The 22490-nt window shown below is 39.1% G+C and overlaps 1 protein-coding gene across 3 annotated transcripts in view; it reads left to right on the top strand.

The window, feature by feature from the left end:
* The window catches only part of stxbp3 (syntaxin binding protein 3), a 51763-nt gene extending 30098 nt beyond the window's left edge, over positions 1-21665 (top strand). For all 3 annotated transcript variants that reach the window (XM_078218202.1, XM_078218204.1, XM_078218203.1), the window contains exons 7-19: positions 2398-2564; positions 2789-2879; positions 3210-3334; positions 5671-5772; positions 8129-8186; positions 10059-10124; positions 10974-11054; positions 11253-11391; positions 13200-13303; positions 14048-14146; positions 19096-19181; positions 20151-20296; positions 20557-21665. In XM_078218202.1, coding sequence (XP_078074328.1) covers positions 2398-2564; positions 2789-2879; positions 3210-3334; positions 5671-5772; positions 8129-8186; positions 10059-10124; positions 10974-11054; positions 11253-11391; positions 13200-13303; positions 14048-14146; positions 19096-19181; positions 20151-20296; positions 20557-20618 — 1326 coding nt within the window. In that variant the 3' untranslated portion in view covers positions 20619-21665. The remainder of the gene's footprint in view (positions 1-2397; positions 2565-2788; positions 2880-3209; positions 3335-5670; positions 5773-8128; positions 8187-10058; positions 10125-10973; positions 11055-11252; positions 11392-13199; positions 13304-14047; positions 14147-19095; positions 19182-20150; positions 20297-20556) is intronic.
* The last annotated feature ends 825 nt before the right edge of the window (positions 21666-22490 follow it).

The raw sequence follows: 22490 nt of genomic DNA, 5'->3' as shown, positions 1-22490 counted from the left end.
GGCAGGTTGGGTGGATTGGGCACGGTAAATTGCCCCTTAGTGTTCCAAGATGTGTAGGTTAGATGGATTAACCATGGTAAATTGTGGGGTTACGGGGATAGGGTGGGGGAAAGGGCCTAGGTAAGACACTCTTGTCAGAGAGTCGGCGCAAACTCAATGGGCTGAATGGCTTCCTTCTGCACTGTATCGTTTCTATGATCCAGGAAGTTGTAGCTATAACTGTCCTTGTTTTATTACTTGTGAGAATGTACTTGGGTTGTACTTAAATCATCTCTTTTAAAGGTTTCTTCTTGCTCTATTACATTTCCACCTCCTAAATTTTGACAGCCATCGACCTGGTTTTATTCTAGATTGTTCATCCTTCTCCATAACTAATCTAAACCTTAGGATAATATGATCACTATTACCAAGAAGCTGCCAGATTGTGACTTCATTTTTCAGGGCTAGATCCAGCAATGCCTCCTTCCAAGTTGGACAGCAAACATACTGATTAAGAAAATGCTCCTGAGAATACTTCAGAAATTCTTCCCTTCTCTGTCCTTAATACAATTACTGTCCCATTCATTAATGGGATAGTCAGTGTCTCCCACTATCATTATCCTGCAATGTATACAGTCATCATTAATTTCCTTACAAATTTGCTTCTCTCACTTCTCCCATTTTGCTATCTATAAAATACACTAAGTTGCAGCTCCTTTATTGCTTCTAAACTCTAACCAAATAGATTCCATCTTTTATCCCACAAGGACATTCTTTCTTTCTAAGACTGTAATATTTTCCATTATCAAAACTGCTACACTTTTCCTCTTACCCCATCTTTCCTGAATATTAAGCATCTTAACCACACCCTTTACGAGCCAGTTCTCTCCGGTTCCCAATGGTTCTTAATAGATTTGTTTGGACTGTGACAGCTGGGTCATACAAAGAAGGTACAAGGTTCAGTTACCCTTTATGCTGTTAGCTTGCCTCAAATAGGGCAATTGCTGTAATTGGCTTCCGAATCCCTGTCTTAGGAGTGGGAAATCAGTGGGGGTGCCTGCCCCTGATTGTTTTCCTGTTGGAAAGCTTGCCACTGCATCATATTCCTTCTGACTTACTATGTCCTGTTGTTACTCCAAGAACTGACATCATTTCTACATTGGATTATACTTGGTTATTTATTCATATATCCATTGGCAAATCTAGTATTAAGGCAGTCTTATCAATGAACTTAGAAACAAAAGTGTGAGTAGAACGTGTCAGCGTGATTTTACAAAAGGAAAATCATGTTTGGCAAATTTATTGGAGGATGTAATTGGTAGGGTAGATAAAAGGGAACCAGTAGCTCTCCTGGAACTGGGGGTTTATATTCTCTGGAACTTGGAAGAATGTGAAGTGATCTCATTGAAACATTCAAGATTATGGAAAGCCTTGACAGAGCAGATACTGAGATGTTATTCCCCTTAGTTGGGGAATCTAGAATGAGGGGAAAGTCTCAGGATAAGGGAGCTATCATTTTGGGGCTGAGATGAGGAGAATTTCTTTCACTCTATCTCAGAGGATTATGGATGTGCCATCATTGAATATATTTGGACAGATATTTGGTTTCTTAGGGAATAAAAGCTATGAGGAGTGGGCTCGAATGTGCAGTTGAAGCCCAAGATCAGCCATGAATGGCTGTGCAGGCTTGATGTGCTGTGAGGTCTTCACCTGCTCCTGTTTCTTGTGATTTTTTTTGAAGTTCAAGAGTCTAAAGGTCCGATGTGCTGCTCTGCTACTTTTGCAGATGAGAAAGACCACTTTGGAGGCAGCTCCAGTAACTAAAATAATAAAGATCCTGTACATTGTCCGAGGCATATTGTCTAATGTTTACCTGGATATTGGGATTAGTGAAAATACTTCCACATCAAAAGCTGGGACTCGCCTTTGAGAAAATCAAAAATATGGAAGCCAAAAAAATCTAGTTTTAAGAAGAAGAAAGTATATCAAAACCTTAGACCAGGGAATGCTACTTCTGAAACTGTGCTGGATGCCACTTGCATGCTATGTGCGTGTGTGTAATCACTGAATTTGTTTCCAATGATCAGTTATTCTTCCAGTTACTATTCTGCCAGTTATTGATGAAAGCTTAATTGGTCTGTAATTACTGTTTTGATTTTATTGTGTTTCTTGAAAGAAGTGCCAGATTGCCTTAATTCCAAATGAATGGGACATCTCCAAATCATATTTACTGAGCCCCTCATGCTGATTGTTAGCACTTTATTGGATTCCCATCTAGTCACACTTAGCAGTGTGATATAACACCCAGCTTTGGATATGTATTGATTTTTTGCATTCTTCCTTTGGATGACGGTGCATGTGACATCAAAATCATTCGGCTTCCCTATGAATATCTCCTTTCCTTCTGTCCTCGACCAGGTGTTCACCTTTGACATTCCTAATGCATTCAACTCTATCTATAGTCCAGCGTCAACAGATAAGATGGCCACAATGGAGATGGTGGCTGAAAAGATTGCGACGCTATGTGCAACTTTGGATGAAAATCCTGGAGTGCGATACAGACATGAGCGTGGAAACGATTACAGGTCCATTTTTGCTATTTTTAGAGTGTAGATCTGCTCTTTATTCTCCTTGATTGAAAAGTTGGTGAATGAATTGCACCATTAGTTTCTAGTCTTTTTGAGTGAAGTGGTGACTCCATAATGTTTCCATAGCTACATATTTAATTTGAAAGAACTAAAACAAAGAAAATGTATTGGATCAGAATTTTCTTTTTCTTCCCTTCTGATGCCTTTGTCATTGAATCTAGGGAAACTGAAAATAATGCAGAATATCTTGCAAACCTGGTCGAAGAAAAACTGGCAGAACATTACAAAATGGATGAGCAACATATTGTAAAGGTAGGAAACATGTAGAACTTAATAAATTCTGATTCAATTTAAACACTTTCAGTTTGTTATTAGACTGCAGATGCACATAATGGCTGGAATTTTACCCGCACGCCCGCCCTGTTTCCGGAGGCGGCCGAGATTCAGAGAACGGCATTCTTCGCTGGCCTGGATCGTATGAAACTCGGGTGGACATGCCGGTAAAATTCTGCCCAATGAGTCTTTTACAAAGGTGATTTAAAATTCAAGTGTGTGAGGGAGATTGGTGACTACTTGATGAGCATTTGCTTGCCTATACATTTATATTGTATGTTAACTAATTTGTGTTGTGTAACATTCCAGGGAAAAACACCGTCACAGCTTTTGATAATTGACCGTGGCTTTGATCCAGTGTCGACGATATTGCATGAGCTAACCTTTCAGGCCATGGCACATGACCTAGTTTCAATTGAAAATGATATTTATAGGTAAGAATTGGAGGACCGTTTTAATACAATACTGTTCTGATACCAGCGTCTTGATGGGGTTGGGGTGGGGGAACCACAAAATAATTGTTAGGAAAATATTACCGCCTGGAATTTCTGTGCAAGCTGCAGTTGGGAAAAGACACTCAGACTATTATTGAGTGAAATATGGCTTTAAGATTACTGAAATTCACTATATTGCACTGAAAATGTGCTCAAATTATTGCTGCAGCCGAAGAAACAGATCAGTCAGTAGTTTGACTTGACTTTTCACGGTTTCTTCTGGGGGGAGGGGGGAGATAAATGAATTTGAACTTGTTTAAACAGAATTTAAAAAGATTGTGACATCAAAATGAGAAGCAGGCCTTTGATGAGGATTCAATTGACTGCCGTTTACTGCAGTTACAATTCGGCACCAATGGATTGATGTGGCCACAGATGTCTATGTGCTCAAAATTTGGGTGCAATGTATTGAACACCCTCGAATAGACGCAATTTGTAGAATCTTGCATTGCCGACCTGGCGGCACGGCCAGTTTTGTGGGTGGAGACCGCTTCAGACAAATTGACTTCTGAAGTGGTGTAAAAGGTCACGGAAACTCTAGCATCAGTGGTTATGGCCATAAATCATGTTTTAAATTTTCACAAACCTTTGCTATATTTCAGTCAATTCTGACAGATTGGATAGACATCTTGGTAGAAAACTTGCAGAAATTCCAGACCAACAAATTTTCTCTGTGTGTTGACTCCCGCTGAACTATGATCTCTGGGGTAGTTGTATCGCTTTTGTGCCACCTTCAAAATATTGCACATAGGTTGGAATTTTATTTTATCATCAATTCAGTTCAAAAGCTTTGCCTGATCACATAATTTTGTTGCCTCAGATTTAATCATGAAAAAATAGGGAAAAGAATTGCAGCATTTTAAAGCCAATCATCTGTCTTCAGAGTGCAATGCAAAAAGGAGCTGGCTCTGGTTTCTTCTTCAGCGATTCCCCTGTCATTGAACCTTGTTTCACTGTGTCACAAATCACGCTGATGTTATCTGTGAGGGATACCCCAGTATGTGGTGGTGTATTGTTTTGTTTTTGGAATGGTGTGAGGACTCACTTGAAACCCCAGGGAGAATAACCAGTCTGGTCTTCCTATAACAATTATTAAAGATTATTTATGAAAAGACAAATACACGTGAACAAGAATGCAGTGTTCCAAAGCAATTAAATATATGAATCACTAAACACACACCGTTTATGTAGAAGTTACCCCTTGGTCCAAAGTATATCTAGAGTCCCTGAACACCCGAAGACTTCCCCCTCCCCAATCGAGATCCAAATTAAATAAATCTATAAATATATTAAATCCAGTTTATCGTTACCACACAATACAAGGCTGAGGATCAAATCTGGGAAACATATCTCTTCCTATTCCAGTGAAGACATTTTAACTGCCTTCATGAAGATTTGTGCACTGTCTTGGCTCTGAGACTACAGGCCCAGCCTCCTGGTTGAGAGTTGTGGACTAGCCTCTTAGGCTGTTTGATGTGAACTGGCCACTCGGCTATTAGATGTAAACTGGCCTGCCTGCTTCTGAGGGTGAAGACAATTACACCACTATTCCTGTTTAATTCTTCATTCTGTGTATTTGGCTGTCTGCATTCCTTGACTTTGGAATTAGCCTGCGTATACCTCCATTGATCTCAGTTGTCTAGGTAATCTGTTTCCTACTAATAGGGCAATTTACACCTGGTTCTGCCCAGATGCCTGCTAATCTCATTCCTGGGAAAAATCACATCTTTTGAATGCTGGCTACTATTGTTGCTAGGCAGATTCCTTCAGGTTGCTGGGCAGATCGCATCCTATCATGCCTTGTTAAATTCTTGTTACTGCTGTTAGTAGGCAAATCCACGACACAATGTAACCCCTTCAATAAAACCAGATTACAGTACCTGTTAGCTCAGAGAGATGTACCATTGTGTCAGTGTGAAGTTACAGAGTGTCAATATTCATATTTTTCAGTTAGTCAGGTTTAATCTGAATTTTGGACTTGGCATTGTGGAGTAATGTGTACAGAAATTAAGGAGTTTAAGGTATAAGGTCACAAGGTTTATTCATGGTCATGAAGGTTGGTAGTTAAGTGATCATGTGGGGTATGAGAACAAAATCTGGTTCTCTCCTCACCGGACAGCTGCAGTGACACAGGGCGCGGGGCGGGGGGGGGGGGGGGGGGAGCTGTTTGATTTGTGGGGTGTGTGGTTCTCTGAATTCTCTGAATTACAATTTTTTATTGTATGGGAAAGGAATGAAATTGAATCCTGCATTTGTTATGTTTGAAATTTTAATAGGTATCAAACAAAGGATGATTCCACACCCAAAGAGGCTCTTTTGACTGAGGATGATGAACTCTGGGTGAAATTGCGACATTTGCATATTGCCGAAGTTGTCGAGTACGTATAAGCCTCTTCTGTTCTAAATTTGAAAGCTTAAAACATTACAAATGTCTTCTCTCTTCATGGCCTGCAAAAAACAAAAGTGGTCTGAATATCTACCTATTGGGAGCTCGTTGCCAGCCTTGATATGTTGAAGCTTTGGCCAGCAAGCCCTAAGGCACAATTTAAACAAGGCTTTTGCTGCTCTTACTGTTTATAACTTGTGAAGGAAGTACATATAACAAAATATTATTCACCAAATGTGGTTTAGGACAAATAATCTTGAAAGAATAACTAGCGGATGCAAGTTAAATAAAACTACATCCAGCTGTTATTCCCTACTTGCAGTTTGTGCTGCCTGTGTGAAACAGATGGTGTTGGAGTGACTCACCAAACTGCAGTTTAGTGAACCTGTGTTGACGTTCCCTCAGTGCCAGGTAATCCCTTCCATAAGGACATCATTCTCTTTGGTGCCCTTCTCATATTCTACAGGGACTGCTGTAGTTCAAGAAGGCAGCTCACCATCACCTTCTCGAGGACAACGAGGGCAATAAATGCTGGCCGAGTCAACAATGCCCACATTCCATTAATTAATTTTTAAAAATTGTCGATTTGTTCACGAGTTTAATTTGAAACTTCAAAAAATTGCTGAAGGGAGTTTTCAGACTTGGATTATTAGATGGGCGGCACGGTGACACAGTTAGCACTGCTGTCTCACAGTGCCAGGGACCCAGGATCAATTCCGGCCTCGGGTGACTGTGTGGAATTTGCACGTTCTCCTTGCGTCTGCATGGGTTTCCTCTGGGTGCTCGAGCTGGTTAGAGCGTCTGCCTCAGTTCTCTGGGACTTTGTGCCAGTTGTTTTCAATGATAGGACCTCTAGCCCTCCCCTCACCCCTACATGCAAAATTTACGTGCTGGAAATGGGAGCAGGACCTCTGGATCCAGTCACATCCACCATTTTTAATGGTCCCGGAGCCCCAACTCTGCGACAATACAGTCCATTAACTGTGTCTCGCTCCACAGATGTTACCTATCATTTGCAACTTCCAGTATTTTCTGTATTTATTTCAGATTTCCAGCATCACATGTGATTGTTCACACATGACTTCCCAATTACTGTTGTTAGCCAGGTGGAAGAGTAGACACTTTTTCTCAAGAGTTGGAAAGAAAAGTTTGAGGGAGAGTTAGGGTAAATGAAATGTGCAATTGGTGAAGGACTTGGCGCAGATTTCCTTTGTGGACTGAAAAGGATTGTAAATATTCTGAATGGTTTAGTAAGATAAAATTACTTTTGCAGTTAAAAACAGCTACAAAAAATGATGTAGTACAGCACAATTTGCTTTATGGGAGAGAGAAAGAGAAAAACAGAAGTTTAATATCTTCCTCTCTCTTCCCTCCATTTGCAACCTCTTGATCCCAGCTACAAGAGCTTAGTTGTCTCTCTGGAGGAAGAGAATTCAAGGAGCCTGTTTTCACCGGGCATCTTGCTACCATTTGGCCCATCGAGCTTGCACTGACAACAATCCCATCCAGGCCCTACTCCTGCAACCCCACGTATTTACCCAACTAATCCCCCTGATACTAAGGTCAATTTAGCACGGCCAATCAACCTAACTCTCACATCTTTGAAGTGTGAGAGGAAACTGGAGCACCCGGAGGAGAAACTGAGAACGTGCAAACTCCACACAGACTGTGACCCGAGGCCTGAGCAGGGGAGAAATCTGCTTTAATACCTTTTGTAAAATTGTAAAGTCTAAAACAGCTGATGTAATGTTGCAGTTAGTGTACACTCAAGATCACTTTAATTTGGGGTATTTAACTGACTGGTTAATGAGTTAACATACAGCACAGTTAGCTGCACTAATTTGGTTCTAGTTAGTTTTGTAATTACTTTTCACTGCCAAAATGTTGAAGCAGCTGTCATTGTTGCTGTGGTACAGACTACCTGACAACTGCTGAGCTAAGGTATGCAGAGATTTTTCACTTGGACCTGTTAACCATTGTGCTGAAGTTGTACTGTAACCTGGAAAGGAAGATTAAGATGATTAGGTATTGATTAAAGATATCAATCAATAATTCACAATCACAGCTAATAATGTGAAATACATTAACCATCACAAAAGTACTTTATTTAAAAATTCAAGATAAAGCTGTGAAGACTTTTTTTGTATATAAGCGAAGTATTTTTTTCATGAAGATGTTGCTTCCTTTAGTCGTTGTTTAGTAATTGACAATCAAATTATTACCATTTACATCTGAAAACGCTCTCTGTGATCCCAGTCAGATAATCCCAGGTGGAGCAGGGGCAAATGCTAGTCATTAATTATTTTGACTTAAAAAGTAAACATTCTATTAACCATTTTTTTTAATAGAAAAATACCCAAATTGGTAAAGGAGCTTTCTAAAAGCCAGCAGGCAGCAGAGGGAAAGGTAATTATTTCTGCACATATTCTATTTCTGCACATTTGCTATAATGAGCATTCTATAAGTTTTACACAGAGACAGCCAAGAGAGTTAGACTGACAGGAGAACTGATACTGAGGGCTTGTCATGGGCTGCCACTATTGCCAACTCGACTGGCAAAACAGTTACAGCCTTTGTAATTCAGTCAAGTGAATGGTCAGGCCTGCTATCTCTGGATCAAGGTTAACATAAGAAGCTTGAAGGTTGACTATATATCCTGGCAATTTCTGCATTTATTTCCAAACCATTATCCCTCCCCTTTCTGAGCAAAGGTTTAGCTGCTTTCTCTGCAAAGAAGACAAAAGGAAATACCTCAACACTTTTTATAGATTCCATCATTGTCTCCACTCCTCATTTTAAAATTATCCCCTCTTGTTCTGGATTTCCCCCAACCAACAAAAGTAGTTTCTGTATCCCTTTACCAATTTAAATGCCTCGATTTGGTCACCCCTCAATTTTCTAAACACGAAGATGTACAAGGCAAGTTTCTGCAGCCTACCTTCATACTTTAACTCTTAATACCATTCTAGTGAATCTGTGCTGTACCTGTTCAAAGCCGCTATATCTTTCTGGAGGTCTGGGGCTCAGAATGAAAAAGTACACCCGATTGGGTCTGATTAAGGTTCTATACAATTGAAACATCACTTTCTTATTTTTGTATTCCCACAGATAAAGGCTAACATTCCATTCGTCTTTTTGATTTCAGTTTGTACTGTGCACTAGCTCTTAGTGATGTGTGTATATGGGCAATAAATAACTACAATCCAGGTAGTCAATGAAAATAGGCCAATTTGCAGATGATGTGGGAGGGTGGGGAGGATTCTCTGGCCTCCCCGCAGTGTGTTTCTCTCTGTGGGAGACGGCGTGCCATTCGGCGGCAGAATCTTCTGGTCCTGCCACTCTCAATGGAATTTCCCATCGACTGCTCCCCACACCACTGGGAAACCCACAGCAGGTGTGCACCTTTGGCAGGACCAAAAGATCCCACTGGCGTGAACAGCCAGAGAATTCCCACTGATATTATAGTAGGAGGAACAATGCAGGAATTTCAAAATGATCTGGATAAAATGATTAACTGGGGGTGACCAGTGGTAGGTTAGTAAAATGTGAACAAGCTTACAGTACTCCACGTAGGAGAGAAAGTAAGAGATATAACGAGAATGGTGAAGTTGAAACAAATAAAGATGAGGATGAAAGAGACCCAACAATCTTAGTGGGGTCTACGCTCAACAAATCCAATTAATGCAGAGTAACAATCAATCAGTTGTAGAATGCAAGGTAATGGATCTGTAGTGCTCTGATCAGAATACATCTTGTGTAATGTGTCCAGTTCTTGATTGCCAGGTCGTGAGGGAGAAATTGAAATGCTGGAAATAACCACATAACTGATTCTTCATTGTTTACACTTGAGAAAGAAAGGCCAGAGAAAGCTTTCAGCCTGGAAAGGGGACATTGAAAGATGACCGTTGTGCTGTATAAGATAACTAAGGGAATGGAAAAAATTAGATCCGGGGTATTTGATGATATTACAGGGATGGAATTGCAAGTGAAAATCCTGGAATATATCAAGAAAAAAATTAGATGCTGAAATGGGACTTTAATATGAATGGATTAACTAAGATTACTGAATCGCTGTCCTCATCCATAACTCTCTTTTGAAATAATGATCCTTTTATTCAACTGCTTAATTGCATTCTCATAAAGCCTCTAAAAACTGCAACAATGCAAAGTAGAGCAACTGAACTGAATGTGGATGTCTATAGTTTCTAGTCCTCAAATTAAACCTCATTTCATAATTCTTGCTTTTGATTTTTTTCTGGAACTGTTTTTCTCTTCCAGCACACCCTAAGCTCTTTATCCCAGTTGATGAAAAAGTTGCCTAACTACCGAAAGCAAAAGACCAAGGTATTTGCTTTAAAAGTTGATTTCAATTAATTGTCTTTTGCAATATATTATACCGAGATAATGGGTGGCATTTTACAACATTTCCATTGTCGGACCCTTGTCCACGCCGGTTCTATGGCAGGCGAGATGGTAGAGTTCCGGCTAATGTTTGAGAGGTAGTGAATCTATTTGCACTGAATATTTCCTCAATGTTGGTATCCATTATCAGCTTTTAATTCCTTGTTAAGTGTGTAATGCCTTCAATTCATGCTGTAATTTTACTTGCAGCATATATCTATATGTAGAATAATCTTATTCGAAAGTAGCAGGAGACTGAAAATAATTAATCTTTCCCTGTGTATATATTGGGCGGGGGGAAGGGGGGGAGGGAGCAATTTGCATTGTTTTTAGTGAAATATCCCAAATGCTTTACAATCAGACACCAGGGATTGGGAGACAATAGCCAAGGTCAAAGTGGTGGTTTTCCAGGATTCTGGGTTCCAGGGGAGGTGAAGTTGCAGGTGAAATTATGGCAACACGATGAAGGCATGGGCTGTTATACTAGGAATGTAAATCCTAGCAAGCTGTCTGCACTTGTCATGTGTACATGTTAAGAGAATTGGCATTCCTATTGCATGCAAATGTCTAATGCACTGCAGTGTTATCCATTGTCCAGTTAATTAAACGGCACAAAGGATAAAAAAAAATAGCTGGGTCCTCTGTAGGATAGCTCACTGTACAGTGAAAGGAACAGTTCTCCATAACATCTGAGTGTGAAATTTGGAGTGTAATTTACTGGGGCTTTTGTTTAAATCTGATTTTGATTGAAGGTGTTTTCTTTAACTTGTGTCTTTCCCCCCACCACTGTAGCAAACCGTCCACCTGAGTTTAGCCGAAGACTGTATGAATTTTTTCAATGGGACAGTAGAAAAACTATGCAAGGCTGAACAGGTAAACAGTATTCTTTGAGCTTCCATTCACTGGATTTCACAATATTGCAAAGTAAATTGTAGTTCAGCATAATTGTTTTGTTTTGGTCAGTTAAAAGTTTGAAACATGTTTTTGGCATAAATTATTAAAATAAGTGACTGGTTCAATGATTTATTGTGCATTGACTTCCACAGTTAAGTAAATTTCTCTTTTCTTAAGGACCTAGCCATTGGAACTGATGCACAAAGGCAAAAAATTAAGGACCCCATGAGAATCATTCTGCCTATTATGCTGGATAAATCAATCAACAATTATGACAAATTAAGGATCATCTTACTCTATATCTTCCATGTAAATGGTACAGTAAGCATGACATTTATTCACTGTCTGGTGCTCATTTTGATTATTTCATCTGAATCTAATGATGTGAAAAATTCATAGTTTTTTACAAGTTAAAATACATTTGTATGTGGTTTTGTTTCAATGGCACCAATAAGCCTTATTCAAAGGGCAGAATTCGCCAGTTTGACATGAAGCAAATGCAATGATATAATTTGTGGCACAGTGATTTAATTAATTGTTCATGGCAACTGCTGCTATAATACTTTTTAAACGTAGTTTTAATTAAAGCTCCAATCTTAGTGGAATAAAATGCAACAAATTTACAATGCAGCCTGAACTTCTCTTGGTCTGGCAAGAAACATTCCTTAAGAAGGGATCTAACAGGAATCAACACAAACAGCACTTAAAATTAAGTAGGGAAGGGAAGGTTTGGACATTCCATTTTGTGTTCTGTGTTTTGTATTGAGACAGACGTGAAGTTTCCATCAGCTCTCTTGAGCTTTGTTTTCCTGTGCCATTTTAGAGTTATTTTCCCCCAGTGAGGCACAGGATTTCCTGTAGATTTTTCACTGCTGATTTTTAAAAAAAGATAGACTTTGCCTGAGATACACAAGAATTATTTTATTAATCTACTTAAATGTAGAAATCTCACAAATCTAGAAGTACAAGGTGTTAGTGATTTATTGTAGTTTATAGCCAGACACACAAAGAAGGTGTAAATTGGATTTCCTCTGGGTGTTCCAGTTTCCCCCCTCAGTCCGACGATGTGTAGGTTAGATGGATTAGCCATGGTAAATGAGTGTGGTTACGGGAATAGGGTGGGGGAAAGGGCTTGGGTAAGGTACTTTGTCAGAGAGGGTCAGTGCAGACTCAGTGGGCTAAATGGCCTCCTTCTGCACTATAGGGATTCAATGATTTTGTGATTATAAATGACCTTAGCCCTTTATGATTTTCATTTAAATATGTGTAGTCACGTTGCACATTTACTGAAATGACGTTTGTAAACAGGTTTGAACCTGACGCAAAGTTAATACAATAATAGTGTGATCTTGCAATATTTGATGAATATGGCTCTGTTTTGAAGCATCTGATAGTGGAATGTTTAGAGAATACCACTAAAACTATGTGACAAGGTCTTCAGCTTTCACGCTCTGGTTCTTGTGATTTGAGTCCTGGATCATTAAAGTTCCAAATTTCAGTAGACTTTCCCATTTTTACATGTCTGGAATACCAAGTAAATTGTGTGTGTACCATATCCTATTCCTTTTACCCTATTGAGTTAAGCAAAGTGATATTTTTAGTGTGTTAACTAAGAGCCTGAATTAATTTGTTTTGCTGCAGAATAAAGGTTAAGGCTATTTTTATGAAAGTTGTCAATCCCTTCTTACTCCTTCCTCAATCCTTTTCCAGAACTTCCAACAGCTGCTTATGCTCTGAAATAATGTTCCTGTATCTATCTAGCAGCTTGGCTAGGCATGTACTAAAACCTTTTTCGTGGTTTATCATGTATATTCAAACTTATTACACAGTTGGACGTTGGAAAAGTAGTGAATGTAATATAGATCATGGCGGGAAGCGTAGCAGGCGGGGGGCGGACCACGCAAAGGTCTATTGACCTTGGGCGGGATTCTCCAGTTTTGGGGCGAGTGCGGCCGGAAAAGCCCACCCCATGTGTTTGGAAAATAAGATTTATGGGATTCTAATATTAGATGATCACTGGTACTGCGTAGTATATTTTTAAAAATTGACACCACCAATAATGTTTTAAAAATCATAAAGTATCCACTGTGCTTTTCCTGATTGTGCTTTTGTTTTCTGTTAAAGGTACTACAGAAGAGAATCTTAGCAAGCTTATCCAGCATGGTAAGGTTATAGATGACCGTGACATCATTGAAAATTGGAAATATCTTGATGTTCCCATCCTCGCTGTAAGTTAAACTATCAGTACAGTTTTTAAATTGCTTCATATTTCTATGTTTTGTCTTAGTTGGACTTCAGTCAAATAAGTCAAATCAAATCAAAAATGTCCTGTCACTACTGTAATTTTTTAAAAAAACCGATAGAACTGTTTTCTTGTCTTGAAGGGGCGGCACGGTAGCACAGTGGTTAGCACTGCTGCTTCACAGCTCCAGGGACCTGGGTTCGATTCCCGGCTTGGGTCACTGTCTGTGTGGAGTTTGCACATTCTCCCCATGTCTGCGTGGGTTTCCTCCGGGTGCTCCGGTTTCCTCCCACAGTCCAAAGTCCAAAGATGTGCGGGTTAGGTTAATTGGCCATGCTAAATTGCCCCTTAGTGTCCCGGGATGCGTAGGTTAGAGGGATTAGCGGGTAAAATACGTAGGGATATGGGGATAGGGCCTGGGTGGGATCGTGGTCGGTGCAGACTCGATGGGCCGAATGGCCTCTTTCTGCACTGTAGGGTTTCTATGATGATTTCTATGATGAAAGTTAATGTTTTGATGGACAACTTTAAATTAACAAATGCATTTTGTTGCCATTAACATTCTTCCATCTTTTTACTAGTTTCTCTTTTTCACTGATGTGCCAATAACTATTTTAACTGAAATGTTTAATATTGGCATGTTTAAAAATGGTCTACAATTTAAAAAAATCTTGTGATGCTATTAAAATTTGTTTAAACTGCTGTACTTCTAATGCATGTACATTTTCAGTCGAACGCCCAGCACCGTAAACCTTCACGGAAAGATCGCAGTGATGAAGAGAGCTATCAGCTTTCTAGGTGGACTCCATTCATTAAAGATATCATGGAGGTAATATTAGTCAAAGTATAGATGCATGATTTTTTTTCTTTGAGTGTATTGTAATGTTTTATAGCATTGAACTCAGTTGGATATAAATGTTTATATAACTTAACGATGCACCATTTGAGAATTAGTTTTTCACCAACTTCATTTTTATTTTATTTACAAATGCAGCAGAATTTGCTTGCAAACATTATTATTACAAATAGCTTTCTGGGTGTAGTGAAGCAGTTACAGGTTACGTTTTCTTCAATTAGCATGCTCTGTTTTGAAATCCTATACTTACAATATAAGTCAGTAATTATATTAATTTCTACTAATTTTGCAGACATTAAAATATTTTCTTTCCTTTTTATAATTCAATATTTCCTGACCTATTATTACCTGGGCTCGCTGACCTATATTGGCCTCTGGTCAAGCAATGGCTTGATTTCAAAATTCTCATTCATGTTTTCAAATCCCTGCATGGCCTCACCCCTCCATATCTCTGCAGTCTCCTTCAGCTCCACAATCCTCTGAGATATCCGTGCTTCTCTAATTCCAGCCTCTTGACCTCACTGAACTTCGGTGGCTGTGGCTTCAGCTGCCTAGGGCTTTAAGCTCTGGAATGCCCTTTATCTCTGCCTCTTTATCCCATTTTTCTCCCTACCTGGCCAAACTTTTGTTCATCTTTCTAACCCAATATCTCTTCATGTGGCTCAGTGTCATCCTTCGTTTTATAACGCTCCAATGAAGTGCCTTAGGACTTTTTATTGTTTGAATGTACATAGAAGTTGTTTATTTGCTCTTTCTTCCTGCGCCCTCCCACAGGTTCTTAAAATTTTGTGTCAGCACTTAAGACTGTGTTCTCTTATTCCCTTCAATGGAGAATGCAACGTAGCTCTGACTGGATTGGGCCTTTCATGTTGATTGGCTGATTAAGTTCATCATCAATAAACTAGAGGCAGGAATGGTTGCAATAGAGAGAGAAGCAGGTTGGAAGTAGCAAAGAGAAGTCACGTGTCAAGCATCAAATTCTGCTCCGTATCTTAGCCTGGAGCCCCAGACATGTAGCAAAGTCTTCCAGGAAAGAAAAATGTTCTTGCCGGGTTCACATCTACCGACTGCAAAACTGATGGGAAGCCTGTGTTGAACACTTTTCAAGGCAGTCCTGGATAACATTGGGCCTCCCGTTCAACTAAGCCCTGAGCAGGTTAGAACTATGCCCTTAAAAAATTTGCTGCCATTCAGCGTTCAGCAGCTCTCCAGTACCAACAGTGCAGTTAGGCTTTCACTGGGATCCCCCAACCACCCCCATGATATACTCCATCTTGCCAACATGTTGTCCACCCATATAACCTGTCACTTTTCTTAAGGATGGGATAAATGTGAGTGAATTCCAAGAAAGAAAATGTGTATTGGGCATATTACAAGAGAGTAAATTCAGTTTTATCTCTTGCTTGGAATCTCTGATCCCAAAAACATAATTCCAGAACTGGATACTAAAATGGGGACAGGCATGACAATTATACCCTATTTCCTGCAATTGAATTACTTGTCCTTCTGACAGCTTATTGTAGGAGAATATTTGGCCAAATTATGACCCAATCTTTTGCCTGGTAGTGGCTTGAGAATGAATGTCTCTTGTGCTAATCTGGTTGTAGAAAAGAGATGGTAGGTTAGTGGATTTACTTGGAAAGACAGACGTTAACAATGGTTCCACAAGGATTTGGCTCTCTTGCCTCACGTATTTTTTTTAAAATGTGCACTCTAATCTCTATTCTCTTGTTCTCCATTTGAGCCACACACAATTCCTTGGCCAAGAAAGTAGTCCTGGCTTTGTTTGGCTTTGTAACAAGCCATGAAGTGATTGGTAATCCTTCTGTCTTTTGGAGCATGTATCTGGTCTCTATGTCCTCGATCATCAAGTTTTCCATTAGAAATCAAGGGACATCATATAATTAACTACCAAACGCAGTTGTTTTGACATTTCAAAGTTACCATTCTCGTTAAGTCCTTCCAAAATATTGCATTGGTGGTAAAAATTTGACCTTATGTAAATTACACCTTGAAATTTAAGCCATGTAGTCCTGAAATAAAGCTTACTGTAGACTCGATCTGTCACTCATTTCACTTTGATCAGTGCAATTGCAATTTTGGAAAATAATAACAGGAAATAAAATTGATAATCTTTGATAGGTGATTATCTTTCAGCTTCTGAAATGACACAGTTGAATGCAATTTCTAAAAGGGCTTTGATGCAATTCGCAGATTAATGTCATTAAGCATTGGGGTGGCACGCACACTGAAATGGAGTTAACTGAAACTTTCTGAAGCGCTTCATATGAAAATACATTATCATAGATTTTTTGTATCTTCAAAATTGCAGCCAGGTCTTTTTGGCAACTTAGCATGCTTGAAAGATAACTTATGAGAGAAGTAATGAATATTTTGAGGATCTACCATGTCACTTGTGGCATATGTTATTATTTTATGCATGCAATTAGATTCTGTCACCGGAGGATTTCTTTCTTATGGATTGGTTTGGATGGGGGTTGAGCTTCACTCCTGGCCTAGATCACTGCCCCTGGGCAGAACTGTAGGCGTCTTGCCTTTTTTTTTAAAAAAAGCTGCTATCCTTCAATAAAACCAAGGTCCAAGCTCCCTGTCTGAATGGATGTTAATCCTGAACCACTATTCAAGGAAGAGCAGGAAGCTAACTCTGACCTATGCTATTCCCTAAATCAACATAATCAAGACAGTCATTCAGCTCATTTGTTGTTTGCCTATTGTTGATGAGTGGGGAAAAAGCTGTCATGCTGACCTATATTCGGTGAACTACTGTTTAAAGTATATTAAACATTTCAGGATATTCTGAGAAATGTGACCAGGTACTACGAAAATGGATGCTAAGGAAGGAACTAAGTGCAAGTCAAGGTAGTGTTAGGGGACTGTGGGGTCTTCACAGCTCAGACTGATTCTCACCTGGTGACCATTTGCCAGTTGTGTTCACTGGACAGTGATTAAGAAACAGGAGCTGTGATGAATGCTGCTGCTTCTCTCCCTGGCCAGAAAACTTTGAGCCCAACTGTAACATATATATTGCTTCCCTAACAGGAATTGGCTAAGTCAGCCAGACAGTGGGAGCTTTCTGGTCTGAAAGACAGTTCTACTGAACCATTAGAACAGTCCTATATTTTTTTTTAACAGGCAAACTTTACATCCATTTGAAGCCCTTAAGTGGCCATCTAAGGGCCTTCTCCCACTGCTGCTGCTATGTGATAAGACTGCCAAGTGAGTCCAGGTGGCTTTGTTGGGGGATGGTGTTAGGCTAACTCCATGGTGCTCCATGCTCTTGCTTGTCTCTCCAGCCTCCTCATGGCCACTCCTGACTCCCACCCTTGCCAGAGGCTGCCACACTGGTCCTGGTGAAACTGCACCCACAACCCCTCCTCCCAACTCAACTTGTTATCCAGCTCCACTGATGCTCTTTGTTGGAGATTGCCTCCAGTTCCATCAGTGGCCACTGCTCTCTGTGACGCTGCTGAGACTGGAGAGCTGCCAGCCAGTGAAATGGCCAACAGCTCTGAGGTGAGACGTCCCTTCCAGGCGGGGACCCATTTAACAGCCCTAAAATTAGCTTGGGACTTCCAGGCCATGCAGAGGCAGGTTTTTCCCTGTTGTTTTTATATAGCTGGGAGTGGGGTGGAGTGTGGCAGAATCACCATGCCCAGCTAAAGGGATGTGATTCATACCCTGAGAGTGGATTTAATCTGTTCAGTGTCATAATAAATGTATTGATCATATCTAAGAAGTCCCCATTGTATGCTCTAATTAACATAAGACATTAGAACAATGTCTTAGACGATGACTTAAATAGGAACTATATACATGTGCATATTGCTGATAAAGTTGCTTTCTTCCTGGTTTTGGATTCGACTGTCCAGTTTTGGTGTGGGTTGCCTATATTTCTCAAAGGTGGGATGGACACCAAGGATGAGACTTTATAACTCATCTGCAAATTATTTAGAAGATCCCAGATTGGTCTGAGTAGGACCAAAAACAGACTGGTCTTCTTATCAACTCAATGATTACAAAAGCCGTGAGAGTTAATACCTGAGGGGAGAAATTGCCCTTCAGTTTTTTAGTCTGTCTGGAATCAGCTACCACAAATCATTTTCATATAGACATGGAATTTTCCAGAAGATTGCTGCAGTAATACTATTACTTGTGACTTGGTGCCAGATTGAATTTGTAATAGTTTTGATTTTCTTGCTCAGCTGCAAGAATGGCACCTCTAAGGTCCAAAGGCGATACCAACAGAATCAGATACGTAAAGTTTATCTTATAAACACAGCATTTTCTTCTTCAGTTGATATTTTTGTGCTAGTCTGGAGGGAATCGAGTATTGATTCACCAGTTCAATGGGATCTGTGTTAAACTGTCTGGAAAAGAGGAGATTACACAGTGATCTTACTGGGTTGTTTGAACTGAAAAGAAATTGACTAACCAGGTGGGAAATCACTCTGGCTTCTGATACAAGGGAGTGGGACCTTAAACAGAGAACAGAGCTGATTAAAAGTAAATCCGGATGAAAAGAAAGTCAGACAAACATTGTGAAAATGTGGAGCGCACTAAGCAAACGATTATAGATGCAGAATACACAATAGTATTTGAAAAGGATATAGAAGCTTTCCTTTGAGAAGTAAGGGTTTTAAAGGGAAAGGCAAAGGAAATTAGATGAAGAGCTGTCCTGGCTAACAAATGGGCACTGCAGGTAAAATGGAGCTACTCCTAGTCCTTCGCTAGTTTTCAGTCATTAATTCAAGGTAAGGTTGCATGCGTACATTTCAGATAGCAGTCCTAGTTGTTACTATAGCCTTTCCAGTTGCTTTTATTACACGCATTGCTCTCTGTTTGGAATGTAAGAGCACTGAAGACTTATCATTCTTGCATCTGAATTGTTGTCTTTGGTACAGGATTCCATTGCAAACAAGCTTGATTCCCAGGAATGGCCTCATTGCTCAGGCTGCAGTGCTGCTTGGAATGGCTCAGGAGCTGTAAGGTACGAACTTTCTTTAACTACAAATCTTTTTCAGCAAAAATATCTGAAAGGGCAGGCAAATTGTTGATCATAAATTTGTCAAGCATTCCTTTAAATGTCAGTTTAAACCTTTTGGTAACTAGCTTTAGTACAAAAAAAATGTTCTAAAATGTTTTCTTGTCCAAGCTATTTAATTAGATTATATGTTATTGTTTCAGATGTGCCTATAGGTGCTTAATATTTTAACATAGTTATGGTGATTTAGTTAGACATCATTTTAATAAAAGGAGAATTCAAACTTCGGAATAAAACCTTGGACAGATATTTTTGGACTGTAAGGTGAAAATTTGCGATTCAGTAATTAATATGCAAATAAAATAAAACTCTCTATTTTAGATGGAGTGTTGAAGTGTTACTGTTTTGTGATTATCATTGACAGAACGTGTCCATAGGTTGTAATGGGCTGGGGTGGAAATGTTCCAAAAGTATAGTGTTGAGCTTATTACCAAGGAGTTGATTGCATGGTCTCTTAATGAAGTTGGACATTTTTTATTCACATTGCCATTTGTAATGTCCTGATATTGAATTTCCATCTTTTGTTGAAGTTGCCTAAGAAAAATCCAAATAGATGTCTTTTTCCTGTTAAAGGAGAAATGTGTGTTCTGGAGTTGCATAACATCCATGGGACAATGGGTATTTAATAATGAGTACCTACAAGTATTCTGCAAATAGAATGCTATTCTCCAGAATCGTAAGCCATTCAGCCCATCCAGTTTGCAGCACCTGCTGTTCCAAAGAGCAATCCAATTAATTCCACTCCCCCACTTTTTCCCCGTATCTATGCATTTTTTCTCTATCAAGGATTGAACACCATTTCTGTTTTCTCCTGTTTCTATATGAACTTGCTAATTTCTTCAAACTGTTAGGTTTAGACAAAAAGAAAATCACATAACCTGTCTGATGGTAACTAAATATATTCTCCCAACTTAGTGCTCGTCAGGGGAACAAAAGCAACCTTCAAGATGACCGCAGAGGTGTTAAACTAATAGTATTCATAATAGGGGGTATAACTTACTCGGAGATACGCTGTGCATATGAAGTTTCTCGGACCAGCAAGTTTTGTGAAGTAATTGTTGGTAAGTTATTTTAAGATCACTAACTTAACCTTGTGCATTTTTGCTTATTCCAGTATTAATAGTAAGATTTTGACCCTTATGTTTGATCCATTCTGACCTAATTTAAGCATAAAGAAAGTACAAGGCAAATACTGTGCAAGAGTGAGAAACTAATGTGGGATTGGGTGAAGAATAATCAAATTTTAAACCAAAGTACATAGAAATAATGTATCATGTGCCATTGCATGTTGCCAAAATTAACTTGTATATTTGTCCCTCAGGGTCAACTCATATTCTTACCCCCAAAAGACTACTAGATGATCTGAAGAAACTGAGCAAATGAAAGTGTCACTTTTGAATTAAAACTAGCCACTTGTATAGATTTCAGTTAATATGAAAGAAAACTATTTAACATGAGAATCTGTGCAATCAATCTTGTTTGCCTAAAATATTTTGATAAATGGAACATGCACATTATTGACCAGTGCACAGTTCCTAACAATGTAATTAAAATATAGCAAATTAAGGCTCTGCAGAGTTAAGACTGACAAAAGTATTTTCTACTTTAAATCTACTGCCTAAAACATCAAGGATGCCTTACTCTAATTCACAACTTTGGTATCATTCATAATGCACGTGTATTTTTAAAGTGATAACTATATTGGAGTATATTCAGAGATTTATGTTGATTATAGTTCTTGTACATTTTATAGCAATGTTTTTAAAAATATTGTCTAAAGTATATATTTATGTCTAACATGGGTCTTAAATAAAATTGTTAAATTTGCAACTTCCAGTTGTGAAATAAAACATATCCTATGTATTGTTGTTGCAATGTAAATGCTTTTGCAAATGCCTTAAAGCTATGTCAAACCATTATTTTGTTTTGGAAGAAATCAATTTTCAAAAATGGTTTAAAATATGCAACCCTGCCAAGTAAACAATTTTAGGACCGGTTGCAATCCAAAATGTTATTTCAGCACTGCACCAGAACAATTGAAATATATATCAGCTGTTCCTAGAAACTATAAAGTTATACCTACATGTATCGGTAAAATGCAATGTGTCTCACATTCTTTAGGCGTTAATCTAACTGTGTTCTACCCAGCTTGTGTAGTTGTTTTCTTTCTCAGCTGTGCCAATTTTGACCTTATTCTATATGCAAAGTAAGGGTGAAGGGTGGGTGGTGTGGATTCTTCCTGTAAGTCTGGAAACTATTTGTATTGTCCTATTCCAACTGCTGTTTTTTTTTGTTTAGCAGTTAAATATGAGACAGGGGAAAGAGTTTCAACATCTAGATGTGCAAAATACTGAGTGTCTGGCAAAGTAATAAAATATTTTGAATTCAGTACGTCTTTTGAGTAGCTAATAAACTAAAAATTCTAATGAGGTGTGTGTGTGTTATTGTCCTGGCATAAACACCTTTTTTTCAACCAAATAGAATGTGTTTTGTCCACTTTCAACTATCTAATGAGATGTTTGGGAAGGGTACATTTCTGGTCACTGGAAATCTTAATTGAGTAATTCAAATGAGCAAACCAGTGAGCTAATATATTGTTGCAGGGAATGGTGTGACGTGAGTTGTGACTTTAATCCCTGCACATTGAGTTCTTTATCTAGGTTTGGGTGAGTTGCAAAATGGATGAATCCTTTTCAAAGGTGGAAAAGAAAAGTTTAAAGTTAGATCAACGCAGGCTCTTTACAAGGACAGATCTGTTTTTCTGTTTAGTTTGAGGGCAGCATTGAAGGGGAAAAGCACACGATGGACGGGATTTTACGGCCTTGCTCATCCCAAAACCGTAAAATCCCACCCGAGGTCAAGGGACCTTCTCATACTCCACCCCTCGCTTGCTCCGATTCCTGTGGCAGGTGGGCTGCTAAAACGCCAGCCAATATTTTACCTGTTTCATTGAAGACTATTGCATGCCCTGTGAGGCAGGATTTTAATGTTAGACCTGTATTTTAGCAGCATGACCTCACTCTGTCAGTCAAGGCTTAATTGGTATCACTGTTGCCTCTGAGTCAGAAGTGTAGATTGAGATCCAACACAAAATCTAGCTTGACACTCTAGTGCAGTACTGTGGCAGTGCTGCATTATTGGATGTACTATCTTTCAGGTAGACTATTAGGAAAAAGAGAAGGGGTGGGAGTTTGCTTCAATTAATATCATAGAAATAGGTTATCTGGACAACACAATGTTGTTTATAAGATTTAT

The sequence above is a fragment of the Mustelus asterias genome, chromosome 8, assembly GCF_964213995.1.
Source record: "Mustelus asterias chromosome 8, sMusAst1.hap1.1, whole genome shotgun sequence".
NCBI classification, from domain to species: domain Eukaryota; kingdom Metazoa; phylum Chordata; class Chondrichthyes; order Carcharhiniformes; family Triakidae; genus Mustelus; species Mustelus asterias.
Note: the sequence above shows the minus strand (reverse complement) of the source record. Positions and strands in the feature narration are given on the sequence as shown.